We start from the raw sequence: 23,261 nt of genomic DNA on the forward strand, positions 1-23,261 counted from the left end.
AGAAAAATTATTTAAATATTAGCATCAACATGTTCTTAAAATAAAAGTATCCACCATGCAGAATGGACCATTTTAGAATAATATAGGCCTACATTATATAATTTGATTTATTATTATCAGATATTTTCAATGCTGCAGCTGATGGGGCTTATTTGAATTAACTTGTGTACTAGTATCTTAAAAAATATTAAAGTTTGAAATTATTCCAATACTGCTTTTACTACTTAATCACCAGCTTTATCATATTTGTCTGAAAACTGTGTGTCGTTGTTTGTAGTGTGTAATGTGTGTTGCAGGTTGTAAGTAATGTGTTCCTCCTGTAGGGAGCGATGTTGAGCCAGTTTCTCCTCTACAAAGAATATAAAGGATCTGATGAAAAAAAAGAGAACTTGCCTTCAATTGTCCAAGCCTAACGTCATGGAAAGACTTACTTTGTTGCGGCTCGCATAGGAATAAACCCCAAGAAACAACACTGACCAGAGATGTGGGTTGATACTTTTTAGCAGGACATTGGTTGGTTTCTGATTTTGCTTTATTTTCCAATTTAAAGCATCGACTGAAGATGCGCAGGAACCTGTTTACGAGGGAAACGCTGCAAGTTTCAGTCTGAGGGAATGCGGAGCAGGCTCACAATGCACCGGGATACCATTACTCATCCCTCTGTTTTTCTCCACGCCGGGGCACTTTGTTTCCCGGATGTTTTCATCAAGAAGCGTTTTAGGATCTGTAATGGCAAACAAGGGTCCGAGAAGTGAACAAAGCGAGGCTGCATTACCGTTTCTGAAGGATTAAAACAACCCACGGTGCTTATGGAGGAGCTCTTCGGTGAAACCGGTTTTGTACCTGTTGTATTTGTGATGTAAAGGGAGCAAGAGAGTCCTTTTGTTATGAGGAAGTTATTGAGTTATAAAACATTTACAGCCTGACGTTGTTGTTAGAATTTTAAGCACAGGACAATAGAGCCTCAATGGGCTGAGGATGCTAGTGGTCACAGTAGGTATATTTTAGACAACAAAAACTGTTGTCTTCTCCTGTTTATTCTAAGTGTCAGATTATTCAATTTACTAAAGTCATAGACTACTGTGACACCTGATCCAACAGCTGCCATGTAATTTGAGACGAGTTTAATTATTAAAGTGAGCTAGTGTCAGATGTTTCCAAAACAGTAGCATCATTATATTCTAGGCACTATGTGCATGTAGGTTTTTATTGCTGTTGGACCCACTGGAGAATCAAGATGTCAGCGAAAGCCAAAGCACTCTACACTTTCCAAAGTGAAAACAAAGAGGAGATCAGCATCCAGGAGAATGAGGAGCTGGTTATCTTCGACGAGAACTCGGTGGACGGATGGTTTCAGGGGGAGAACAGCCGAGGGGAGAAGGGTCTCTTCCCAGCATCCTATGTGGAAGTTATTCGCACTCGCTCAAACTCGAACGTGACAAACTGCTCCATCAGCCCAGCAGGGTCTTTGGGAAATGACTCCTCCTTTTTATCATCATCAACCCCAAACACCTCTTTGACTTTGCAATCGAATATCTATGACAATGATGAAGATGATGATGATGACTGGGACGACTGGGATGACAGGTCGACGGTGGTGGACGATGGTGACCACAGGAGCCCTGGGGCCAATGGGCACCCCCATCACAGCCCACTGTCCAACAATCCCAACGTGCACTACCGGGCCAAACCAGACATGGAGAGACAGGACAGCATCTCCGGCTCGAGGAAAGGCAGCGTGGTGGGCAGGAACTTGAACAGGTTTTCCAGCTTTGTCCGCTCAGGGGTGGAAGCGTTTGTGTTGGGGGATGTACCCATGATGGCGAAGATAGCTGAGTCATACACCATTGAGATGGGTCAATCGGGGCCAGTTTGGCAGGCGAGCCCAAAGCCTTTCTCCTGTTCCGTCGAAGACCCCACAAAACAGACAAAGTTCAAGGGTATCAAGACGTACATTTCCTACCGTGTCACGCCGAGCCACATAGGGCGTGCCGTGTACAGACGCTACAAACATTTTGATTGGCTGTACAACCGCTTACTGCACAAGTACACTGTGATCTCCGTGCCTCACCTGCCTGAGAAGCAGGCCACGGGGCGATTTGAGGAAGACTTCATCGAGAAGCGTAAGAGGCGACTGATACTGTGGATGAACCACATGACCAGTCACCCAGTACTCTCCCAGTATGAAGGCTTAGAGCACTTTCTAATGTGTACTGATGACAAGCAGTGGAAACTGGGCAAGAGGCGGCAAGAAAAGGACGAGATGGTTGGTGCCCATTTCATGCTGACCCTTCAGATCCCCAACGAGCACCAGGACCTTCAGGATGTAGAGGAGCGCATCGACACCTTCAAGGCCTTTGCTAAGAAAATGGATGACAGCGTTTTGCAGCTCACACATGTTGCTTCGGAGCTGGTTCGTAAACACCTGGGTGGGTTCAGGAAGGAGTTCCAGCGGCTGGGAAATTCTTTCCAATCTGTCAGCCATGCGTTCACGCTGGACCCTCCCAACAGCTCAGAGAATCTCAACAAAGCCATCTCCCATACGGGCCGCACCTACGAGAACATTGGAGAGCTGTTCGCAGAGCAACCTAAGAATGACCTCTTCCTTATGCTGGACAAGCTGTCCCTCTACCAAGGCCTGCTCGCCAACTTCCCGGACATTATTCATCTACAGAAAGGTAAAATCATATATGACAAGTTTCAGTGTGTGAGAAATGTATTTTATGTCCTTCTGTATTATTACCTCATTACAGGGAAACTACGACAACATGTGAATGGTGATTACTTCCATAATCCACACAGATGTTTGGATGAGTCCTCAGCCTCCCATCTGATTTTATTTCCTGCAGCTTCATTCATGTTTTATACAGATATTTTACCAGCCATCAGGACACATAATTACATAATTTCATCGCACAGTAATTAGCGAACACTCAGACACACACACACACACCAATTATAACTCTGTAACAGGTGCCGAAGCACTTTTAAATTGAGACAAGCAGCAGCAAGAAGTGTTGCAAAAGCTATCAGTATGTCTGCTAAGTAACAATGACCTTATGGCCAGTGATCACATTTTGCTCTCAAACTGTCCTATACATTTTGTTACGGATGAAAGGTTAGGTCATGTTTAGCCTCCAGCATCTCCCCTTCTCACAGACAAACACATGCAGACGAATGACATTTGAACCCAGGAATGGAGTTCCTGGGTTCCACATAGTTGGATGTGTTGCAGTCAGTCTGGGATGAATATGAGGTCAGAGTGTTCGTCCGTAGCGTCCAAGGTCAACTGTTCCACCTCATTGACCCCAACCCAACCAGAACAAAACACACACATACGACCAAATTCTCTCGGTTCAACTAATACTTTCATAATAATGACTGACTTAAACAACCTGGGCAAAGTATTAGAAAAAATAATCACTAATTTGCTCCATTATGGAATCACACCTCAAGTGTAATAGTCATAGTAACTTATTAGTTTCAATAGCTCTTTATAATACTGACATCATTCAGCGTGGTTCTACAGTAGCGGCCATAGGAGATTGAAGTGATATTGACAATTGACCTTATGTTTAAATTGTGTGCATTTCTTTTGGAAGCTCAACTTAGACTCCTCTTGACTCTGTTTAAAAATGTTTGAGATAAATGGGCAAGAGGTTTTTTGTGGTGTTATTTTACAACTAACTGTCATGATGAGACAAAGACACCTGAGTGTAATCGGCAGGGAGTGGCTCATTGATATATGATGTCATTGTAACTCATGTGACTACTTTTCAAGAAGTGGTTCAGCTTGTTTCCAGTTGTCAGCACTCACAACTGTGTGTAAGTATAAATGCCCACATTGAGAACTGTTACTCGTATCAGCTAATGTTGGAGTTATTCTGTTTATATGTGTTTAAATTGGCCATGCCATCACTGGAATCAATGGCTTATTTGATTGTCAGGAATTAGCATAACGCTGGTTAGTCAGTAACCCGCAAACCATAAAGCTAGCATTTTCCTGTAACAGTAACATAGCAGATTTGAATACTCTGCAACGGTGTTTATGACGGCTGATTTTCATAAACCTCGTGGTGAAATATGCTGCACTACAACTCATGACTCTCCTCTTGTGACCCTGTTAGACGTGGTCCGAGACAGTGAGAGCTTTGACGTATCAGCGCTCTGTATCAGCTGCTCTCAAACAAATAACTGTATCAGCTGTTGGCGTTAGTTACAGAGGAAGGAAAGGGATGCTGCCAGGAGTGTACAGTAAATATTATTATCCTACTTCAAACAGCTGGCGATCATTATCCCAGAGGTCATCTGTGATACCATTCAGATTAGTGACATGTAGCCACTCCACCCACGCATACGTGAGAAAAACAAAGCCTCCTGAATCATATTAAAGGGTCAGTCCACTCAACTCACAAACTCAGCAATGATATCATTCAACCCTGGTGGGGCAGATAGTTTTCTGTGCAACAGTCTTTATAGGTCTGGCTCTAAAATATTCTAAATACTATAAAACCACAGAGGACATTTGATTCGCACTTATTTTATCGGGATGACAAAGGTGGATATCCCTAATATCCATAATCTGCTTGTCTACATGCCACCAGGGTCAGGAAGACAAATCTGTCCCCCTGTAATTTGTAGAATTTTAAAAAATCATTTTAAAATCACTTTCTTTTTAGGGAGAAACAACATGTTTACACTCTTCGAAATGAAATGTTTAGCGCATAAACAATAACAAGCACACACGCATGCACACACACGCATGCACACACACACACACACACACACACACACACACACACACACACACACACACACACACACACACACACACACACACACACACACACACACGCTGAAATGTAGCATTGAATCATTGATTTGGTTTACTCTTAATTTTAATAAAACATGTGCAAAGTTTAGAATATTTGGTCAAATTATTTGGTTAAACTTGGCTTATAATAATTTGTATCAAATGGTTATACTCCAAAGCAACTTTTTTTCTTTTTAAGTAAAAGGTGAACTAAAATTAGGTTTGGTATAGGGCTACTCAATTAATCGTATTTTAATCGCAATTACGATTATGGCTTGCAGCGATTTCGAAAACAACGTAATCGAAATAAAACGATAATTTTTTTTTATTATTACTTTTTTTCTTTTTATACAATTTTTTTGTATTGGTTTTTCAGTTGAGTTATAATTAAAGTTCAGGTTAATCAACTGTTAAAAACATACTGTTCAAATTTTTTTTCTCCAAGTAAATGGATAATCGTTTTTAATAATCGAGATATCAATTATTGACCCAAGCAATCGACATTATGATTTTTGCCATAATCGAGCAGCCCTAGTTTGGTATTGGAAACAGTATTTTACATTTTTTGTACCCAACCTTGACGCGAGACAACACATACTGTCCTCGAGGAGGTTGTGTAGCAGCGTGTTTTTGAAGGCAGGGACCTTTTCTGGGTCTTCCTCCAGATAAATCCCCTTGATGTGACATGTTCTGCTGAACCAGATACAGCTGTGGCAACACTCAGATCCCACAGAACTGAGGTCAAGCTTTTCCGGTGATCTCCTCCTCCTCCAGCTGTGGCAACACTCAGATCCCACAGAACTGAGGTCAAGCTTTTCCGGTGATCTCCTCCTCCTCCTCAGGTCCTGATTGCCTCACCGAGTTCTATAATAGTTGTTTCTAACTGTTATCCTGTTGAGCATGTGAACTACAGGAATGTTAACTCTCTATGGGAAGTGATGCGGGGTCGCGACTGCATGTGGCCTTGATAAAAAGGATCCAGGGAGGAGAAGATTTAGGGGATTGGCGTCAACATGTCAGGGAGTGCTGCAAACCTCTCTTTCTCCACTTTTCTCAGTTCTGTCCTGACGTACTTCTCTGTTGGTCTCTGCTTTTGCTCAATCTAGAAGTCATTCTGTCACTGTTTCGTTATCCACTTCATGGCTGTTTTCTTTTTCTTTCTCAAAAGAAACCCATGTCAGAGTTATCTTTCTGGGCAGCTGCCCTGGTTTCAATAATGGAGAAAGTAAATCTGGTCTGGTCTCAAGGCGTGGACTCCTAACAGTGCTCTGCTGCACTTTGAAACCCCGCCAAAATGAATCCCAAAGACTTTGATCTCTTTTGAACACAATCGAACCTCTTGATCTATAGGATTAAATACATTCCATTCTTATAGAATAGAGGGCCCCCGGGGCTTCATTGTGAGGGGCAGATGTGAGCAGGGGTTCATTTGTTATTTGGTAACCCATGGAAATACATTATGCTGTCTCTATTGAATTATTTTACATAACCATAAACTAAGCTTGTCTTGAATCAATCATAGACTTTATATAAGACGTGGACATAGTCAGCGTGACGTCACCCATTGCTTTGTGGACTACAGTTTTGGGGCCTTGGTCGTTTGACTGTTTACATCTTGGTTTTTTGGACCCAGAATGGACACAATAGAGTAGTAGAGCAATGTACAACCAAATAATGAACAGTCATTTTTAGGTCACTCAGTTGTGAAAATTAACCTATCATGCAAAATGCACTTTTGTAGTTCTTTTATACATGAATGTGTGTCCTAGGTGTGTCAGGGAACTCACCAAGTGTCAGAAAACACAACCCTCTCTTTTCCTCCATACCCAAATCCCTAAAAACGGGGATGCAACGGATCTGATACAGACTGATCCAGATTTGAAATTGTTCTGACGTCAGAAACGGGGTGCTCCGCCTATATGGGCAACTCTCCACCAATCAGGGGAATGAGAGGTTGCGTGGCATGGTAACAGCATGGCAACAGCATGGTAACAGCATGGTAACAGCATGGTAACATGACGCTCGTGCCTCGCCCCCCTCCTTTGCAGGGGGTGTGTTCAGCTGCAGCTCATTTGCCACAGAATCAGCCCTTGTAAAAACAGGGCTGGAATTGAGCAAATAGAGCGAAATGAGGCATGGCTAAAATGCATGATCTGTTTGGTATTTTGAAAAAATAACTTCACAGACATGTTTTATATAGATATGGCCCTACAATATATTATTCAAATATAGCATGATAGGTCCACTTTAATGAACATACAGCATGCTTTGATAGGCTCATGGACGATAACACAGAAAACAAGCAGATTGCTTAATTACAAAGTAGGGCCACATCATCACAAGGTAGACCCAACCTAAAGCAGACCCTGCTTCATTGTATATCTTATTCTAAAGGGGTCATCATTTACCAAATGAACATCATGCTGTGTTGAAAAATACTTTACACTGGTGATTGCAAACATAAAGTCATCAGTAAAAGGTTTCCTAAAGTAATAAGTCAAGTAGGAAGTAGGGTCATTTCCTTATAGACTTCAATTCAAATCGGACTTCTCTTTGCTACTAGCTTATTTGCTTCCTGCTGGATATTAGAGGAAATGCTACTGTATCACTTGCCTTTTGGCTTCACTGTTCAGGCCATCAAACTGGTCTTCAATATGACATTTTCTTCAGCAATTGTAACGTGTAAGGTATTTGTGCAAGAATATAAGTTATCATGTTCTGTAGCTTTTGTTACCTGGCAAAAAACGGTAGTACTTATCTGAGACAAACCACCTCTCGAAGCTTTTGAATAAACACAAAAGGGTTCACAATAGAGTGAAACCAACCCGCCCCACGGTGAGGGTATCAGTCCGATCTGATCACATGTGTTTGAAGATGAAATCTGAGGCGTTGGATCTGGATCTGCGTCACCTGTGTCCCTTGAATGACTTGTTGAGGAAAGAAAGGCAAAGATACAGTTCAATTCCTGTGGATAACAAAAAAAGCGGTGATGAATACATTTGAATTTGTGGGCTGGCTTGGAAACGCCACTTTGGAATTATAACAGTAGAATCCTGAAGTACAAGGTCATACATGGCCTTAGACCAAAGCAAAAGCCATGACAAATGTGATGAGGGAATAAGCAGCACATACGCCAGACCTAAGCTGTTCTCATTTTATCTTGACACATTTTTCGGACATTTGGATTGTTCTTAAGAAAATAAAAAGTGGTGTTTGTGTGATCCACAGCAGTGCAGAACATTATTCAGTTTGAGAATGGGCCAACTCCCCTGGGACGCATCCAGCAAGCCAGCAAGCCAGCAAGCCAGCAAGCCAGCAAGCCAGCAAGCCAGACTTTAATCTGGACAAGAGTTTAGTTGTCCTCTATATGGCAACACATTACACCACATGCAGGCTCTATCAGTTTCCCCCTTCATCTGCAACAGGGGGTTGTCTTAACTTTGGGATTCTGCCTGCTTTTAAATGCATTTTTATCTGAACAGTATTCAATCAATGTTGTTTAGTTTCCAAAGTGCTAACTCATGCTGTGTTTATATTTTCTGACAAACATGTTACCGATTAACATTCAAGAAAACCCACCACAAAAGAATGCTCTGTCAGCAGGTAGAAACCCAGGCTAGGGTTTCAGGAACGTGCCATGGCCCAGTTATTGCACCTTTTTAAACATTGTATGTTATTCTGTTGGCTACAGTTCACATCGCTGTCTGTGGTGACTATGGAGAGCAAATGTTTTCTCTCTCCTATTTGCTAACTCATAAATCTCGACAAAGGCTAGGCCTTCGTCTTCACACATACTGTCTATCCACATGCTTCTGCATTCCTGCCCGTGTTGGCCCAGTGCGCTACTGTTTCACACTGAAGGAGATTACAGATGTCTCCAAGAACTCAGTCTTTACCACCGCCACCTCCCTCTTCTCACATTTTGTGGTTAAGTGTCATAAGACTGAAAAAGACATGAAGTAAGAGAGTAAGCTTATATTGAATGACTAGTGCTATAGCTGCTCCTCATAACTTTTTTATATATTCTGTCCCACTCATAAAAACAGCAGTAATCTGATAACACATTTTTAACTTTCAGAGTACAATGCGGTCCAATACAACACCACCAATATTCAAAACCTCAATCATAAAAGAGTTGAACACTGTGTCAACAAAAACTATGCTTCACAAAGGAGAATAAATTATAGCTTTCTATCGTAGCCAGCTTCTGTAGTTTCCAGTAGCTATTAAGATCAGACAAACAATAGCCCTTGATTGAGATCAAATGCAGCCTCCTGATTTATTTCAATGGGACCACTGTTTGGCATAGGCAGTGGGGTTGTGCCAATGTCAACCTCTGTCCAACATATGCCTTAAAACAATGCAACATCATTGAATTGGACACATAATTAGCTAAAACAATGCATGTAAGTGTAATGTGTGGCAATATATTGATATCTTGTAATGAAACTATATCAATTTAGATTGTGTATATCGTAATATAGCATATCCTGGTTTTAAAGTATGTCTTAGGAAAGTAACTGTTGTTCGGGTTAATCCAAAAAGCATGTAGATATGGATGTGTTTGTCTTTCTGTACGTTTTAGCCTTGTGATTGACCGGCAACCTGTTACCCATTTCTTGCTCAATGCGTGCTGGGAAGGGCTTGAATCTCCATCAACCCTTAAAGGGACAGTTCACCCCAAAATCAAAAGTACATATTTATTTTGACCTGTATTTATCAATCTTGATTTAGGGAAATCAGCCACAGAGTTGTCTGTCTTCTCTCAAAAATAATGGAAGTAAAGAAAAATAGAAAAGGAAACCAGATGTTGCTCAGCTTTTGTTGCTCATAGGGCCCACATTTTTCTTTCTTCCACATATCATGACCTGATTATTCAAGATAATTCACAGACGTTGTTGTCAGCATTTCAATTGAGAAACAGCACGGAAGGGTTATTCATTTCTGATTTTGGGTGACCTGTCCCTCATTCAATAACAATGGTTTTGGAGTGCTTGTATTGTTGTGAATAAATGGAAAATAGAGGTAATGTTAGTCATCTGTATCTGTTTATGCTATGATCAATTCATTCTTTGGCATCACATCCACTAGTTAGGTCATACTTTCATTGTTTATCTGCCGTTGTCCTTTGAGCTTCAGTGCAGCTAAAGTAAACAAAAACTAAAACGTCATATTCTTTGTCTCTGTTTTGCTACAAGTGTTCAGCTAAAAGGGAGCATTTACCCAAAAAGTATCCTTATATGTTGCCTCCACTGACAGCAATAAAGCTTTAAAGGGGCCCTATTATGCTTTTGAGGGTTTTCACTTTTCCTAAAGTGTGTTATATAGGTTTTGTGCCTCTAAATCTGCCTGAAATGCATTGATTGGATTCTTTTGTTTACTTCCGCAACATCACTACGTAGCAGTCACGCTTCTATTAGCTATAGGGCGAGACATCTCTGAGCGGTTGACCAATCGCGACAGAGCCAGCCAACAAACCAATCAGAGCAGACTGGGCTCTGGCCCCACTGCAGCACAGGAAGTAGGAGAAAAATAAAGCGCTTTCTGGACATTAAAGCATGTAAACATGTCACTGTAGAGGCACTAAATACATATGAATCTGAAAATGAGTATAATAGGGCCCCTTTATGTGTCAGAGAGATTTATCTGCTCAGAACTGTTGTCATGTTAGCACTGACATGGTAACGATGCCTGTGGTTCACATGGCGACACCATCCCTCAGAGGACAGCATTGTTAGCTATTGCATTCTCTGGTCTTTTCTTGTGTTAACCAAAAAAGCATCATAAAATATAGGACAATGGAAAACTCTTGTCATCAGACCAAGTATTTAATTTCATATGGTATGTCATTTGAGGCTGGATATCCTGATGCTGGAAATAATTTATTGCATTTGAATGCCCAATTTATTTACATTGTGATCATCCAATTGTCTTTCATCACAGGAATAACTTTGTCTCTCTCAAGTAATTGCAACACTACGCAGTGAACAATAGTTCCATGGTAGACTCAAAGCAATACAATAAAGACATCTGTTTTTTTGACAAAGTGCTGAAACTGTTATAAATTAATTGCACCATCAGAAAAGGAACAGAAAGCCTTAAGACCCGGAGGGATTTAAGGAATCATTACTCTGATAAGTTATACCAAGGAGTAATGATGTCCCAGTTAATGTTGACACATGTATAGTTATTTATTAGTTCATGTTAACTCATAATATAGTTATTTTTTGTCCCCGGTCGCAGCTTAAAATCCCATAACATTTCCTTATCAAGTCCAACATTTGATTTCACTGTGACAGCATACAAATATAGGAGCTGAAAAAAATGACATAAATCCCTTTGCTGAGTTATGTTATATAATACTGGGGACTATTAACAGCAGTGATGAATTATATTACCCTTCAAGATCAGTGATGAGCATTTCCCTCTTTAAAATCAAATCCATCTTGATAGGAACATGTCTGACATCGGCCCTGATTTAAAAGAGCATCTGTGTGGAAGTGTAGTACACTATAGTGTTTTAGATCAGATTCTCTGAGCGTAATAAGTACAGAACATCTGTTGCTTTGCATGGATTCAATTAAGAGCTTCAATTGGAGCCATTGGAATCTCACTGTCTTATTTATGTAATCACCGTTGCAGTCACGGTCCAAAAACTAGTAGATGTGCCAAAAGTTATGTGTGGAGAATAAATTGACTGATCACAGATTAAGCATTTCTGGTAAGTAATTCCCCCTTGCAGGCCATAGAGGGTGGTTGTGTTTCCACATCGCTCGGAGTAATGCAAAAAATCAAACGATTGGAAACATTTGTTTCAGTGTCCCATAGCAAATGACCCCCAAAGTTAAATTGACAAAGGGTACTTGAGATGGCTAAGAGCGGTTGGAAGCAGATTCCAGCTGGGGGCATGAACTGCAGCTCTGTTTTTATCTGTGTTTCTGATTTGGTGGGATAAACACTATAACTGTTAGCTTACTCAGCAGTGGGGTTTTCTCATGTTTGTGTATCCGTGAGGCTTTTAAGGACCACATTAAATGCTGGCAGTACTTTTGACCCTGTCATGCATTCTTGAAGCTGTGTTTCAGTTTCTCTTCTTTTCTAAAGCCTCCCTTTCCAGATTTTCTGCACTTTTGCAATCTTTTGTCCTGTATTTTTTACTTCCCTTCCTTCTGTACTTCAATTGTTCTGTCCCTTTTAATTTCAGTATTTACTTAGTTTGCTTTTTTAAATGGAAACATCGCCAGTGATTTCACCCATGAGACAGTTCTGACCGCAATATGTGTGTCAGCTAGTTAGCTTTCTTAGCTTAGCTTTTTTCTCCCACCTCCATTACCCTACTTATTATTTTCACCCATAAGAAGTAAACAGATATGTGTTTTACCTTCGGAATAACCTTATTGAAATGAATATTGTAAAATTACAAGAGGAACAAAGCCACAGAGTACAGATCAAACCGAAATAAGGTTAAAGAGCTAATGCAACTGGTTAGCGTTAGGATGTTTTTTTACTTGCAAATCACCCTACTTGTTATTTGTCAGTAAGCCGTTTGCCCCTATTTCACATGTATTCATATAGTTTGCAAATGTATGCTGTTACTTTAGCTAAGAAAACATTGTGTAGCAGCAATATTTTAGTAAGAAGCCTTTTTGTTGGGGTTTTCCTTGACTTTATGTGAGGATAAACTGAGAACAAACGCCTTACTTATCAGTCCTCTGTGGTGCTTGACTCAGACGTCAGCAGTCCTCCCCACACACACACACACACACACACACACACACACACACACACACACACACACACACACACACACACACACACACACACACACACACACACACACACACACAGCCCTATACTAATGGTCAGTGTTTTGTGGTGACAAGCCTCATTTGTCCTCTGTTGAAATTTTTTTCTGTTTACTCGTCTTTCCATTGTGAATAACATCCACTAATCTTACTCAGTCACGTTAGGTCTTCCTGTGTTTGATATCTTTGGTCCAAAATCACAGATTTGTTTATTTTACAGTACAGAGAGTCCTGGCAGTATTTGGAAATGAAAGAAGATAAAGGGTTTTAGTAAGCAATGTTTTCATAATTGGTGATTGTATCCAACTTTGAAGGAGTGTATCTTGAATTTTAAATTCCATTTCCCAATGTCCAAGTCTTTTGGCTAGGTTATAAGTCATTCTATAATTGGTGGCACCGTTAACACAAACACAATAGTACATAAGTAATGGCTTTGTACATAAAGCAAACCATAGTAAACCATCGCAAAGCTTTAAGAATTTGGGTATTTTAAGGGAAACAACATTTACCCAGTGATCCAAGTCGGGTCACATCAACTTGGCCGTACTTTGGGTAACTTAGTTAAACAGGTAAGATAGTTGACATCTTCCCTATTTTAGCCCATTTCAATGCCAGGCCTTGCATGGTATTGGTCGATTTATATTCTCCTTGACAAGACACTATTAAAGATAAAATGTTTAAAACAACGAGAGGACACTAACCAGTATGCATTGAAAATGGCTGCCACTGAGATCCATCATGTGACACAGGTCATATGGTTTCGGAACAAACTATTTTTTTGTTGCAAGGGGATTTTTTTTGTAACTTTTTCTGACAAAAAATAGGAACGCCATGGTTTTGTTTATTGCAATGTGTGCAAACATTTAGATTTTATAATAGTTTCCCCCCTTAACTGCTCAAATATGATCATTTGGAAGACATTATCACTTCTTTTCAGTTTACTAGCTGATCTGATGAATCAAGACAGCCATTTCAATAATATCGCATGTCAAAAAGTTGATTCTACGACACATTTTTGGTGGGGCTATGGAAATGGTGACCAAACCATACTAGGGCGGTCCGGGGAAATTTTTGAGAAATGACCCCTTAAATTATGACTTCTGGTGATGTTAGAAGGGGGTGGGGGGGGAGGACAAATTGAGGCTTAAAAATATGAGATAATCCATAATCTTCAGTGTGGTTAGCTATGAATCTTCCAAAACTGTGCAACAGTACAGTGTGCCCACACAAACTGCAGAACACTGGTGCTTTGGGAACACTCAAATGATTTAATTCCCATTTAAAATCAGGAGACTAAATACGAATATTATGTGTGTGTGTGTGTGTGTATGTGTCATACTTGCCAATCCTCCCGATTTTCGCGGGAGACTCCCGCATTTCTCCCGATTTCTGACAAAATCAGATTTACTCACGACTGTTTCCACTCTGACTTTAATACAGCTACACCATTGTTTGGTTTCCATGGTAGCGCGTCTCTTTAGCAGCGCGCACAACTCAAAGTCTGAGAGGGTGAGGAAGATGACAACTGAGCAAGAATCGACAACTCGACCCTCTGATCACTCCTTTCCTGTAAAATACAGGTCCAGCCCACACATATGCTCCATGGTGCTACAGGCATTGCACTTACAACTACAAAAAGCATGTAAATGTGAATCTACAGCTCCGGCGATCCACTAGCACCGGAGTCTCCACCTGCAGACGCAGCCATCCTCGACAACTACTGTAGCGTCACCTTGGATACGAGTCTAAACAACTCACAGACACAAAGGCCAGAGCGCTGACAGGGCTCCCTTTTGAGCATCAGATCGACGCTGATTGGCTGAAATTATGTTTCGGCGGCATAGTTTACAGATAGCAACAGTCAGCTTGTTGGCTGCTGCTGCTCTGGCTGAGGGCTCCTTTCTACCGCCCGGACGAGAGGGTAATGATACACGCTGCGGCCAGGCAGGAAACATGTGACGTATCAGTAACTTTAGACATCGTAAAACAATTTTAAACAAGATTTTATTGTAGTTTATACATTTTACTGATACCAACTATATAATATTTAGCTTGTTCATTAAAAATAAATAAATAAATATATTTCTTTCATATTTATTTTTAATATTTAATGACAATCAAACATGTGGGAAGAGGGGGGGGCGGCGCCCCTAGCGACCCTATGGGCCGGCCGCCACTGCCTATCAACCAATGTTATTTTTATCCTGTCTGATTAAATACAAATTAAAAGAGGAATGATCATTTATACTAACAAGCCTCAACTTAAATGTCTCCACTTCAGTTTAATGAAAACTTTATTTTTAAACAGGAAGAATTATTTAAATAGCTTTGACTGGAAATCATGCTCCCAGATGAGTAGGAGTTCAGATTAAACACACTTAAAGAACTTGAAACTGCTTTCTGCAAATGTTTGGATCTTAGAAGAGCCTTCAGTCTGTGGAGAAAAGTCATGCTTAAAAGCAGCTCAGCCATAGGGGATTGGGACATTTTGACAGACATACATACATAAAAGAACCCAAGCAACACACATATCTTCAAAACAAATATCTTCCGTTCTTAGTTTATTGTTTGTGTAAAACGGACAGAAGATAGATGAAGACGTGGAGAAGAAGTGCTGAACTTCCTGAATTCACTCTGCAGTGACCTCGGGCTGTGGGAATGGGGAATTTAGCAGATGCCTGAGTTCAATTCCCCAGAGGGTTGTGGCCGTAATGAACCTCCACCGTCCTCATTCTTCTTCTTCTTCTATACACATACTGTATGACTTAATAAACTAGACAGGGTATCTGCAGGTCTTATGAAGGACAATTTTCTTCTAAAAAGGCATTTTCTTTTCAAAATGTGTAAATATTATAGGCATATGCAGTCATGTTGTATAACAAGCCTGTAGCTAACACTGTTAATACAGCCCGCACGTTAGAAAGCAATTAAGTAATGAAGGGCTCGTGTTGAGTTTGGCAGAAAACTTTATTTTTGAATTGGTTAATCATCCATTCACTTTTACTGCCACTTTCGCAATTCCAGGTTGCATTTATTTAAATAATTATATCATCAGGGCCTGCTTTATATACTGTTTTTGGTAAGTTGTAAAATAAAGTTTATCATAATAAATAGTTCTAGGCCATTTTGTCCCCTCTGGTTTAAAAGACACTTTGGAAAGTATGATCATGACATTGAATATTCACACATGGGGTGACATTTAACAAAGTGAACCCTGCAGAAACCATGCTAGAAAGCCTTATTTATGTTGTTTCAGCTCACACTGTTCGTGCCTTTCTTAATCCCCCGCTGAGCACTAATATCTAGCCGGCACAGACCCATGAAGCTGTCACGTGTGAAATAGTGCAATCCTCTCTTTGGCCACCACAGCCATAAAGCATGCGGTCGCCAGTCTGGTTGGGCAAGATAAACAAATCTGGTGACTTTCTACACCACTGGCCATGTATCATAGAGCACAGTGGCGAGCCGTGACTTTTATACCTAGGCCCTCTGGCAGCCTGGGAGAGAAGGATTGGATTTTAGAAAAGAAGGAAACTTAAACAGCTTTGGTTTATCCCATAATTATTTTCTTTAAGTATGGTTTTCGGACTTTAATTGAGTTAGTTTAGTTTTAATTAAGTTAGAGAGCAGATTTAGCTGCAAGGAAGTATTATCTGATCCGAACATGTTGAAATAATTGGCTTTAAGAATAGAAGCAAACCAAAACAGCCTGATTTTAAATCCAACCATATTTTTTGGTGACTTGTGTCATGTAACTTAGTTTTGCAATATAGAGAGCAGATTCAGCTACGAGGAAGACATTATCTTTGTGATGAGATTGTGCATTACCTGATCCAAAAATCCACCCCCCATAAATCCCCGCTGCACACACAACCATGAGCTCCTTTCCTTTATGTCCCAAAGACATGCTCTCTGGTGATGCACATTCTCCTCTCATGTGGAAAACAGAATTCATGAATGTAGGTCAACGCCACTGACTGTACTCCACACGCCTCCTTGCTGGAACAGTCTGAAGGTGCTGTTCATGCTTTCCCAGACTTCTGCCAAGAATTCCATACAAAATCTAAGGCATGAACTGACATATAGAGTTAATGCATACAACGTGCAGTGGACACATTAAAGACAGAGCAACTAGCCTGTCCAAACTAGTACTGCTAGCTAGCTTATGTCTAAAGTCAGTCTTCTTCCTGGTATGGAGATCAGCTCGTATGAGACAGACTCTCTAATCTGGTGGGAAATGCAGCAGAGCGACATGCCATTAGGCTGCTATGTTCGTCATTCAGTCTGTGTGAATGTGGTTACAATTTTTTCTGCATCAAACTGAAACTAAATATTTAAGTATGCAATGAAACAAAAAGTAATTGTGTGGTTTGTTCCCTGCTTTACCTATAAAGTGTACAGCTTCACTGGAGTATAGGGGAAAAGTTGTTTTTTACTGCTGCCTTCCATGACGGAGATATTTGTATAGTATTACTGTAGAATTGTATTTCCCTTCCATATAGTTAGCACAACGTAAAGTAACCCAAAGCCAGAAGAGCAATCCAAATCTGAGACGGTTTTTAACTATAGTTAGCTTTTATGACAAAATGTGCTTTACGGTTTTTATTTTTATAGTTTAATCAGAAGCACATTTTACAGCTTTTCACTGCCTCTATCATCGCTGCATTTTATTGGTACGAATGCATTTTTAGATTGTCTGAAAATAGTGTTTGGTGACTTTAAAGGCCGGTCCAACCAAAACACAACCAACCCGCTAAAAGTGTCAGTAACCAGATTGCAAGGTGAACATGTGCAATAGTCACAATCCAGGACGTACCATGTCATAATAGGCACATTCACATGTACAGGATTTCTGCTGGTTACAAAAGGAAAGCATTTTCCACAACTAAGTTGCAAGAAAAGTCTGTCGGTAGTCATAATTTACTCCAAATTAAGGGTTGATAAATGTGTTGCCAGTGATTGATGCTGCATAAAGAGTAATTTTAACAAACAACCCAAGCAGAATATAAAACCAAAACGACCTGCATATCGAGGACACAATATTTGTCTGTGTCTGAGGTAGACATCTACAGTAAGAGATGGATATCTCAAAAAGTTGGCAAGTTAAACAGAAACTGAATCAGCACATACCACCTACGATAACCTTTTCCGTTTATTAACATCACGATGGCCTTAGCCTATATTCAATGCAACGTGATGCAAGTCAAATTTCAGACTCGATCTGACCAAGAAAGTATTATCGTTATCGTATCGTAATATACGTCTACCAATATTGAAACATAAGTGTTTTGTTTATAATAATACTGTTTTTAAAATATATAACCTTTGAACCTTATCCCAGGTGCCTTCGCCAAGGTGAAGGAGAGCCAGCGGATGAGTGACGAGGGGAAGATGGACCAGGGCGAGGCCGATGGCATCAGGAAACGCTGCCGGACGGTTGGCTTTGCCCTGCAGGCGGAGATGAGCCACTTCCACCAGCAGCGAGAGGTGGACTTCAAACAGATGATGCAGGCCTACCTCACGGAGCAGATAGCCTTTTACCAGCGTGTTGTGCAGCAACTGGAGCGCACCCTGCGCATGTACGACGGTCTGTAGAGACACCAAACTGCTGCCTGGTTCAAGATGCCAAAAACTAGAGGAGAGAAGGAAAAAGGAAGATGTTGACTCTGATCAAGGCGTTTTGAGGGGTATTGGAACTTACTTACAGAATTACTTTGACGGATATAAAGTAAAAACATTTTGAGACCTACTGTACCTTTATATTTCTGAAATACACATCACATAGGCAATGTTGCAGCATATTGTTTATTTTACATAATTTAAGGTGATTGTAACATTAAAATATGAATATAGGTTACAGATTTATACCTAATCTGTATTTTATTGTACAGTGTAACACCATGAAACGGGTTCTGTTTGTCCCCTTCTCTCCAACATCATGCACTTTGGATTCTCCTGGGAATGATTCATGTAGCTTCCAAAATGTACAATTATCAAGTAAAACTACTATAATATTCTGGTTCATTAACCACCATCAGAAAAACATTCCAGATGCTCTTCAATATAGAATTTTAGGATTTTATTGCAGTCACTGGCAATGAAAATATATAAGTTTTGGCCAAATTACAATTACATTGGGAATGCACCTTCATCTCGCTCAGATGTTCACTGCAATTAAATGCATATCATTTTGTCTGGTATCTCCGAGTAGAAGTCACAAATATATATCTTAACTTTGCACCATGTGGAAGACTTACTGATATAATATTCAGTTTAATAGTTACAGGTTTAGTAATGTAATTTTTCTATGATTTTCAAACAGAAAGTGCCTTTACTTTATCCGAGGTATTCTGATGGAATATTTTTAAATGGACCATTTGTCTGTAGTATGGCTTGTGTTTTATAGGGGGAATTATTTTTGAATGAGTTGCATTTAGTAAAACGTTTGCACATGTTTTTATACAGTAGTGGATTATACTGTGGGGTGTGTGTTTATGTGTGGGTGAGTGAGTGAAATGAAATGAACTACTGTGCTGATCAATTGCCTTTTTCCATCGTGTAAAACAAAATGTTTGATATGTAGCAGAAGGTTTGCCTACAAGTATGAACATTATCAGACAGTTGAGGTGAATGAACTGGTTGTGTGACGCAGACGATCGACTCAGCATTTAATTGCAATTTCCTGAGTTGTGTTGTCACAATATATCAGAGAACAGTGTTCCAACAATTATTTTAATTTGTCTGTCAGCGAGTGAGGTAACACACTGGTTATTCAGTCTATGGTCCGACTGATTGCCTTTGCATTTCCACTAACTGGGTGCGGTGACACTTCACTGTTTGCTATTACTCAGCAGTGTTTGATATGCCAGAGGTTATAGGCAAAGCTAACACACATTTTTCAACTCACCTGTGTGTGTATCAGCGTTGTGCTTTTTCCCGACTAGTGTTGCGGGTAGACGGTTAATATGGCTGAACAAACACTCATGATAAAAAAAATGAAGCCCAAATTGTTACTTTATCAATAGTTTTACACAGTTTTCCAATAAATGACATGCAAAGATTGATAACACTCGAATGAATGGGCTATAAAGGTTTCAACTAGCAGGGGATTAGCTTAGCTTAGCTTATCATGAGGACTGGAAACAGGCTAGCAGCTAGACTGGCTGTGTCCAAAACTTGTCTCACTATTTAAAAAGGTCATATTTTGTATTTATTTAATTTGTACGAAACCAAAGTGTAAAGCTTTAATTGGTTGTGTTATGTGTTAAACCACATTTTGGCAGAATGAGTCAGCAGTTTCCAGTCTTTATGCTAAGCTAAGCTAACTAGCCACTGACTATAGCATTAAGTTGATCCTGCAGATATCCAACCCAGTCTCACGGCATTTCGTGTTCCCCAACACGATTTTTTATCTATTGATTCGTGTTCACCAACACGATTTTACCCTTTTTTTCGTGTTGCACAGCACGATTTTAAAAGCGATGTATTTCTATTGCTAGTCTTTCCCCTTTCCCCCCACGAAAATCGTGTTGGTGAACACGAATCAATAGATTAAAAATCATGTTGGTGAAAACGAAATGCCGTGAGACTGGGTTGAGATATCAGGCAAAGTGCTTTCAATCTTTCCATCTTTCAGCGAGTAAAATAACACACACATTACCAACATTTTGATCTATTCTTTCAATTATATAGATAATATATCTTACTTCACTTCTTACAGCTACGATCATGTTGAAGTGTCACACTTTACATTTAGTTTTCCACACAGGATGAGTTATAAGTGACAGTAAGGATTCATTTTCCACTGTTTGTGTTTATTTCTTAATAACAGTTGTTCCACTAACATTACTCATCCTCTTTAACAAGAAAGAAAACAAATCATGGCAACTTGTGGGTTGATGAGACTAGCGTGTCAACCTATGATGTCAACCTAAGAGTTTAATGTGGAGTCTGCGTTGCATTATCAGCATTACCTCGAGAAGTGAAGGAAGTGTTTTCTTGTGAGGTTGACACGCTTCTCCAAGAGCAATTTCCAGTGTTTATTCCTCAGCTGTGAGACACTGATTATTCATTTTGATGGAAGAGGGTTTGATCTGTCAGTGGTGTGGATGAAAGGTGAAATGAAAAATGATTTTCTGACATCTCTGCCTGGTGTTTATGAGTGTCAGAATTTCAGTTTCAAGCCTTATTATGGTTCTGCCACAACAAAGAAGTGCTGATCAGTGCAGGTTTCAGTCAACAAATGTGCCTGTGTGTGAGAGTGTGTGCGTGACTCAGATATGAGTGTCTCAGTTACTGGTACTGTTCAGTCCACATCTGCACCCTTTAACGCTTTTTTGTCTGAATCGGGTGTTGTTTATGTCTATTTTTGAACAAACATTTCCTTTTCTTACTTCAGCATTTCTATTTTATTTCTGTCAGCAATTGCGCTCAATTGCAGTTTCTCCGAGACCAAAGAAGTCAGACATGTTCTGCTTCCTTTTTTACTTTGTTAGGTTAAAGTGAAATCTAATGTGATGTCTGGTTTTGTAATTGAATCTGTTCTACTCTGAGGAAAATGGGAAGAGAGAATTTGGAATATCTAACAAAAACACATTCCATGAAGAAACTTTAGGACAGCGCAGAAAAAGACAGATTTTGGGCAAACGAAAGAAATGCAAGGTGAAAAAGGAAAAGGGTGAAAATCATGAAAGAAGTGCTTGAAGCCTTTTCTCTCATGTTCCAGAGCTGCATGATCAGTTAAATGCTAGGTATTTCACAGAGGGGACTGTTTCTTAACATGAATGTGTGAGCGGGTGAGGTGCAGGAACTCTATGCTTCAGTTTCAATCTCTGAAATAACAGATGGTGTTTTTCCGTAAGTAATTTGTCCCTTGATTTAAGGGAAGGGGACCGAAAAATGTTAATAAAAGCAATGAGGCTGAACTCTCTCTCTTCTTTGTGGATTTGTGCAGCAATGTTGTGAGTTGGTTTCCATGCATACATTATATAGACTACTCGAGTATTCTGGTTGATATATGAACATGTGAACATCATATTTTATTAACACCCATATAATGCATTTCTTAAGTAGTAATTTACAAAGAGAACATTGAGAAAAAACTGGGACACTAATCCTTGTAGTCACTTAATCCAATGATTCGTTATTTTCTCTGTTGTGGTGTTTTTTCATGCAGTTTTTTCCACCCATGCTCAGGATGTGATGACACACACACAAACAGTTTGTCCTGAATATAACCAAAGCAAGGAAGCCAGGAGTTGTTATCCAAATGTATGTTTAAACGTAAACACACTGACACAGTCATGTTATACCAAAAATAATTGAGACACAAAGAAATATGCTCAGGTTTTGCTGGAAATGTGAATACTTAAAATTAAAATTCAAGTTCAAGAGTCGGCAATCTGTTAGGTCTATTACTGTATCTGCAGCAGAAAGAATGTGTTACCGTGTTTTTAACCATGGCAACACTGAGGCTGGCATTATTTTTTCAGACTAATATCTCAACAACTGTTAGATGGATTGCATGCAGTTTTGTGCAGACATTCATGATCCCCACTGGCAGAAGCCGAGTGATGCTAAGTGATCGTCTGGCTTTTCCTACAGTGCCACCAGAAAGGTTACTAGACATAGAAAACTACTGGTGGGATTTTTGTGACTTGAGCTTCTATTTTACAAATATTTAAATGGATGAATTAGACTCACTTTTAACTCTCAACTACTCCCTCACAGATATGCGAGTATGACTGTAGTCATGTTTCATATTTATGCAAAAAACATATTGTTGATGAAAAAATGCCACACTTGTCAGATTGGTATGGACATAGTTTGGGCAACTATCTACTGGTTCAACTTTGCAGGAAAATCGTTCACATTATTTTAATTGTTCAATAATTGAAAAAAAAAATCTTTTTTGAATTCCACATTTTTGGGGTAACTTATGAGAAAGCATTTTCTAAAGAAGACATAATCCCTGTTGTTTAGCTGAATGTCTCTGAATAAGGCCAGTCTGATATTAACTTTTAGTCTGAGAACATTTAATTGGAAGTTTCCTAATATAAGTGAGGCCTTCCTGCTGGGTTAATGCTTGGAGACAGTTAGCTGACGAATGCCAAACTGGAGCCGTGTACATAAAGAGAAACTCCGAACTTCCCCTTTAATGTGATCCAGATGTTTCGGAGGCAAACATTTCATTTGGACAGCTCAAATCATCAGTGATGTTGTTAAAGTGAATTAGGTGTGTTGGCATACATCTTAATTATATTGAGCTCCTACTATTTTAACATTGTGTTCCTTTAAAGAGACAGTTCCTCTCTTGTGTTGACATGAAATAGATGCTTAAGGAGGACACATTTGCTCCAAGAACAAAGTACCCAAACCCGCTTTCAATCTTTTCAACGGAAAGAAATAAATGTCCAGATGTTTCTATTAGAGCCCAATGCTGGCGTCTGATGGTAATGTTTCAGACTGTTTAAGGTTTTTGGTATGCAACTGGAGCGGCGGGGTGATGTCACCTTTGTGATATGGGCCAGAAGTTGGAGAAGGTGTCATCGAGTTTTCTTAGAAACTCAAGACTGACAGAGGATTGTAAATCTACATTCAGGGCATAAATCACGACACTACTTAGAGCGGTGAAAGCAGATTTA

General features: G+C 39.8%; 1 protein-coding gene across 1 annotated transcript; it reads left to right on the forward strand.

Annotated features, from left to right (window-relative positions):
* The first annotated feature begins 268 nt into the window (after nucleotides 1-268).
* On the forward strand, nucleotides 269-21,542 carry snx33 (sorting nexin 33). The gene is made up of 2 exons (XM_079685111.1): nucleotides 269-2,678; nucleotides 17,960-21,542. The coding sequence occupies exons 1-2, from the start codon at nucleotides 1,238-1,240 to the stop codon at nucleotides 18,211-18,213; spliced, it is 1,695 nt and encodes a 564-aa protein (XP_079541237.1). The 5' UTR covers nucleotides 269-1,237; the 3' UTR covers nucleotides 18,214-21,542.
* The last annotated feature ends 1,719 nt before the right edge of the window (nucleotides 21,543-23,261 follow it).

The sequence above is a fragment of the Notothenia rossii genome (assembly GCF_949606895.1).
Source record: "Notothenia rossii genome assembly, chromosome: 5".
Taxonomy (NCBI): domain Eukaryota; kingdom Metazoa; phylum Chordata; class Actinopteri; order Perciformes; family Nototheniidae; genus Notothenia; species Notothenia rossii.

Excerpts from the sequence above, each read along its gene's own strand:
- snx33 (XM_079685111.1), top strand. The coding sequence starts at position 1,238 with ATGTCAGCGAAAGCCAAAGCACTCTACACTTTCCAAAGTGAAAACAAA. Across the intron at positions 2,679-17,959 it reads CATTATTCATCTACAGAAAG|GTGCCTTCGCCAAGGTGAAG; the intron begins GTAAAATCATAT and ends ACCTTATCCCAG.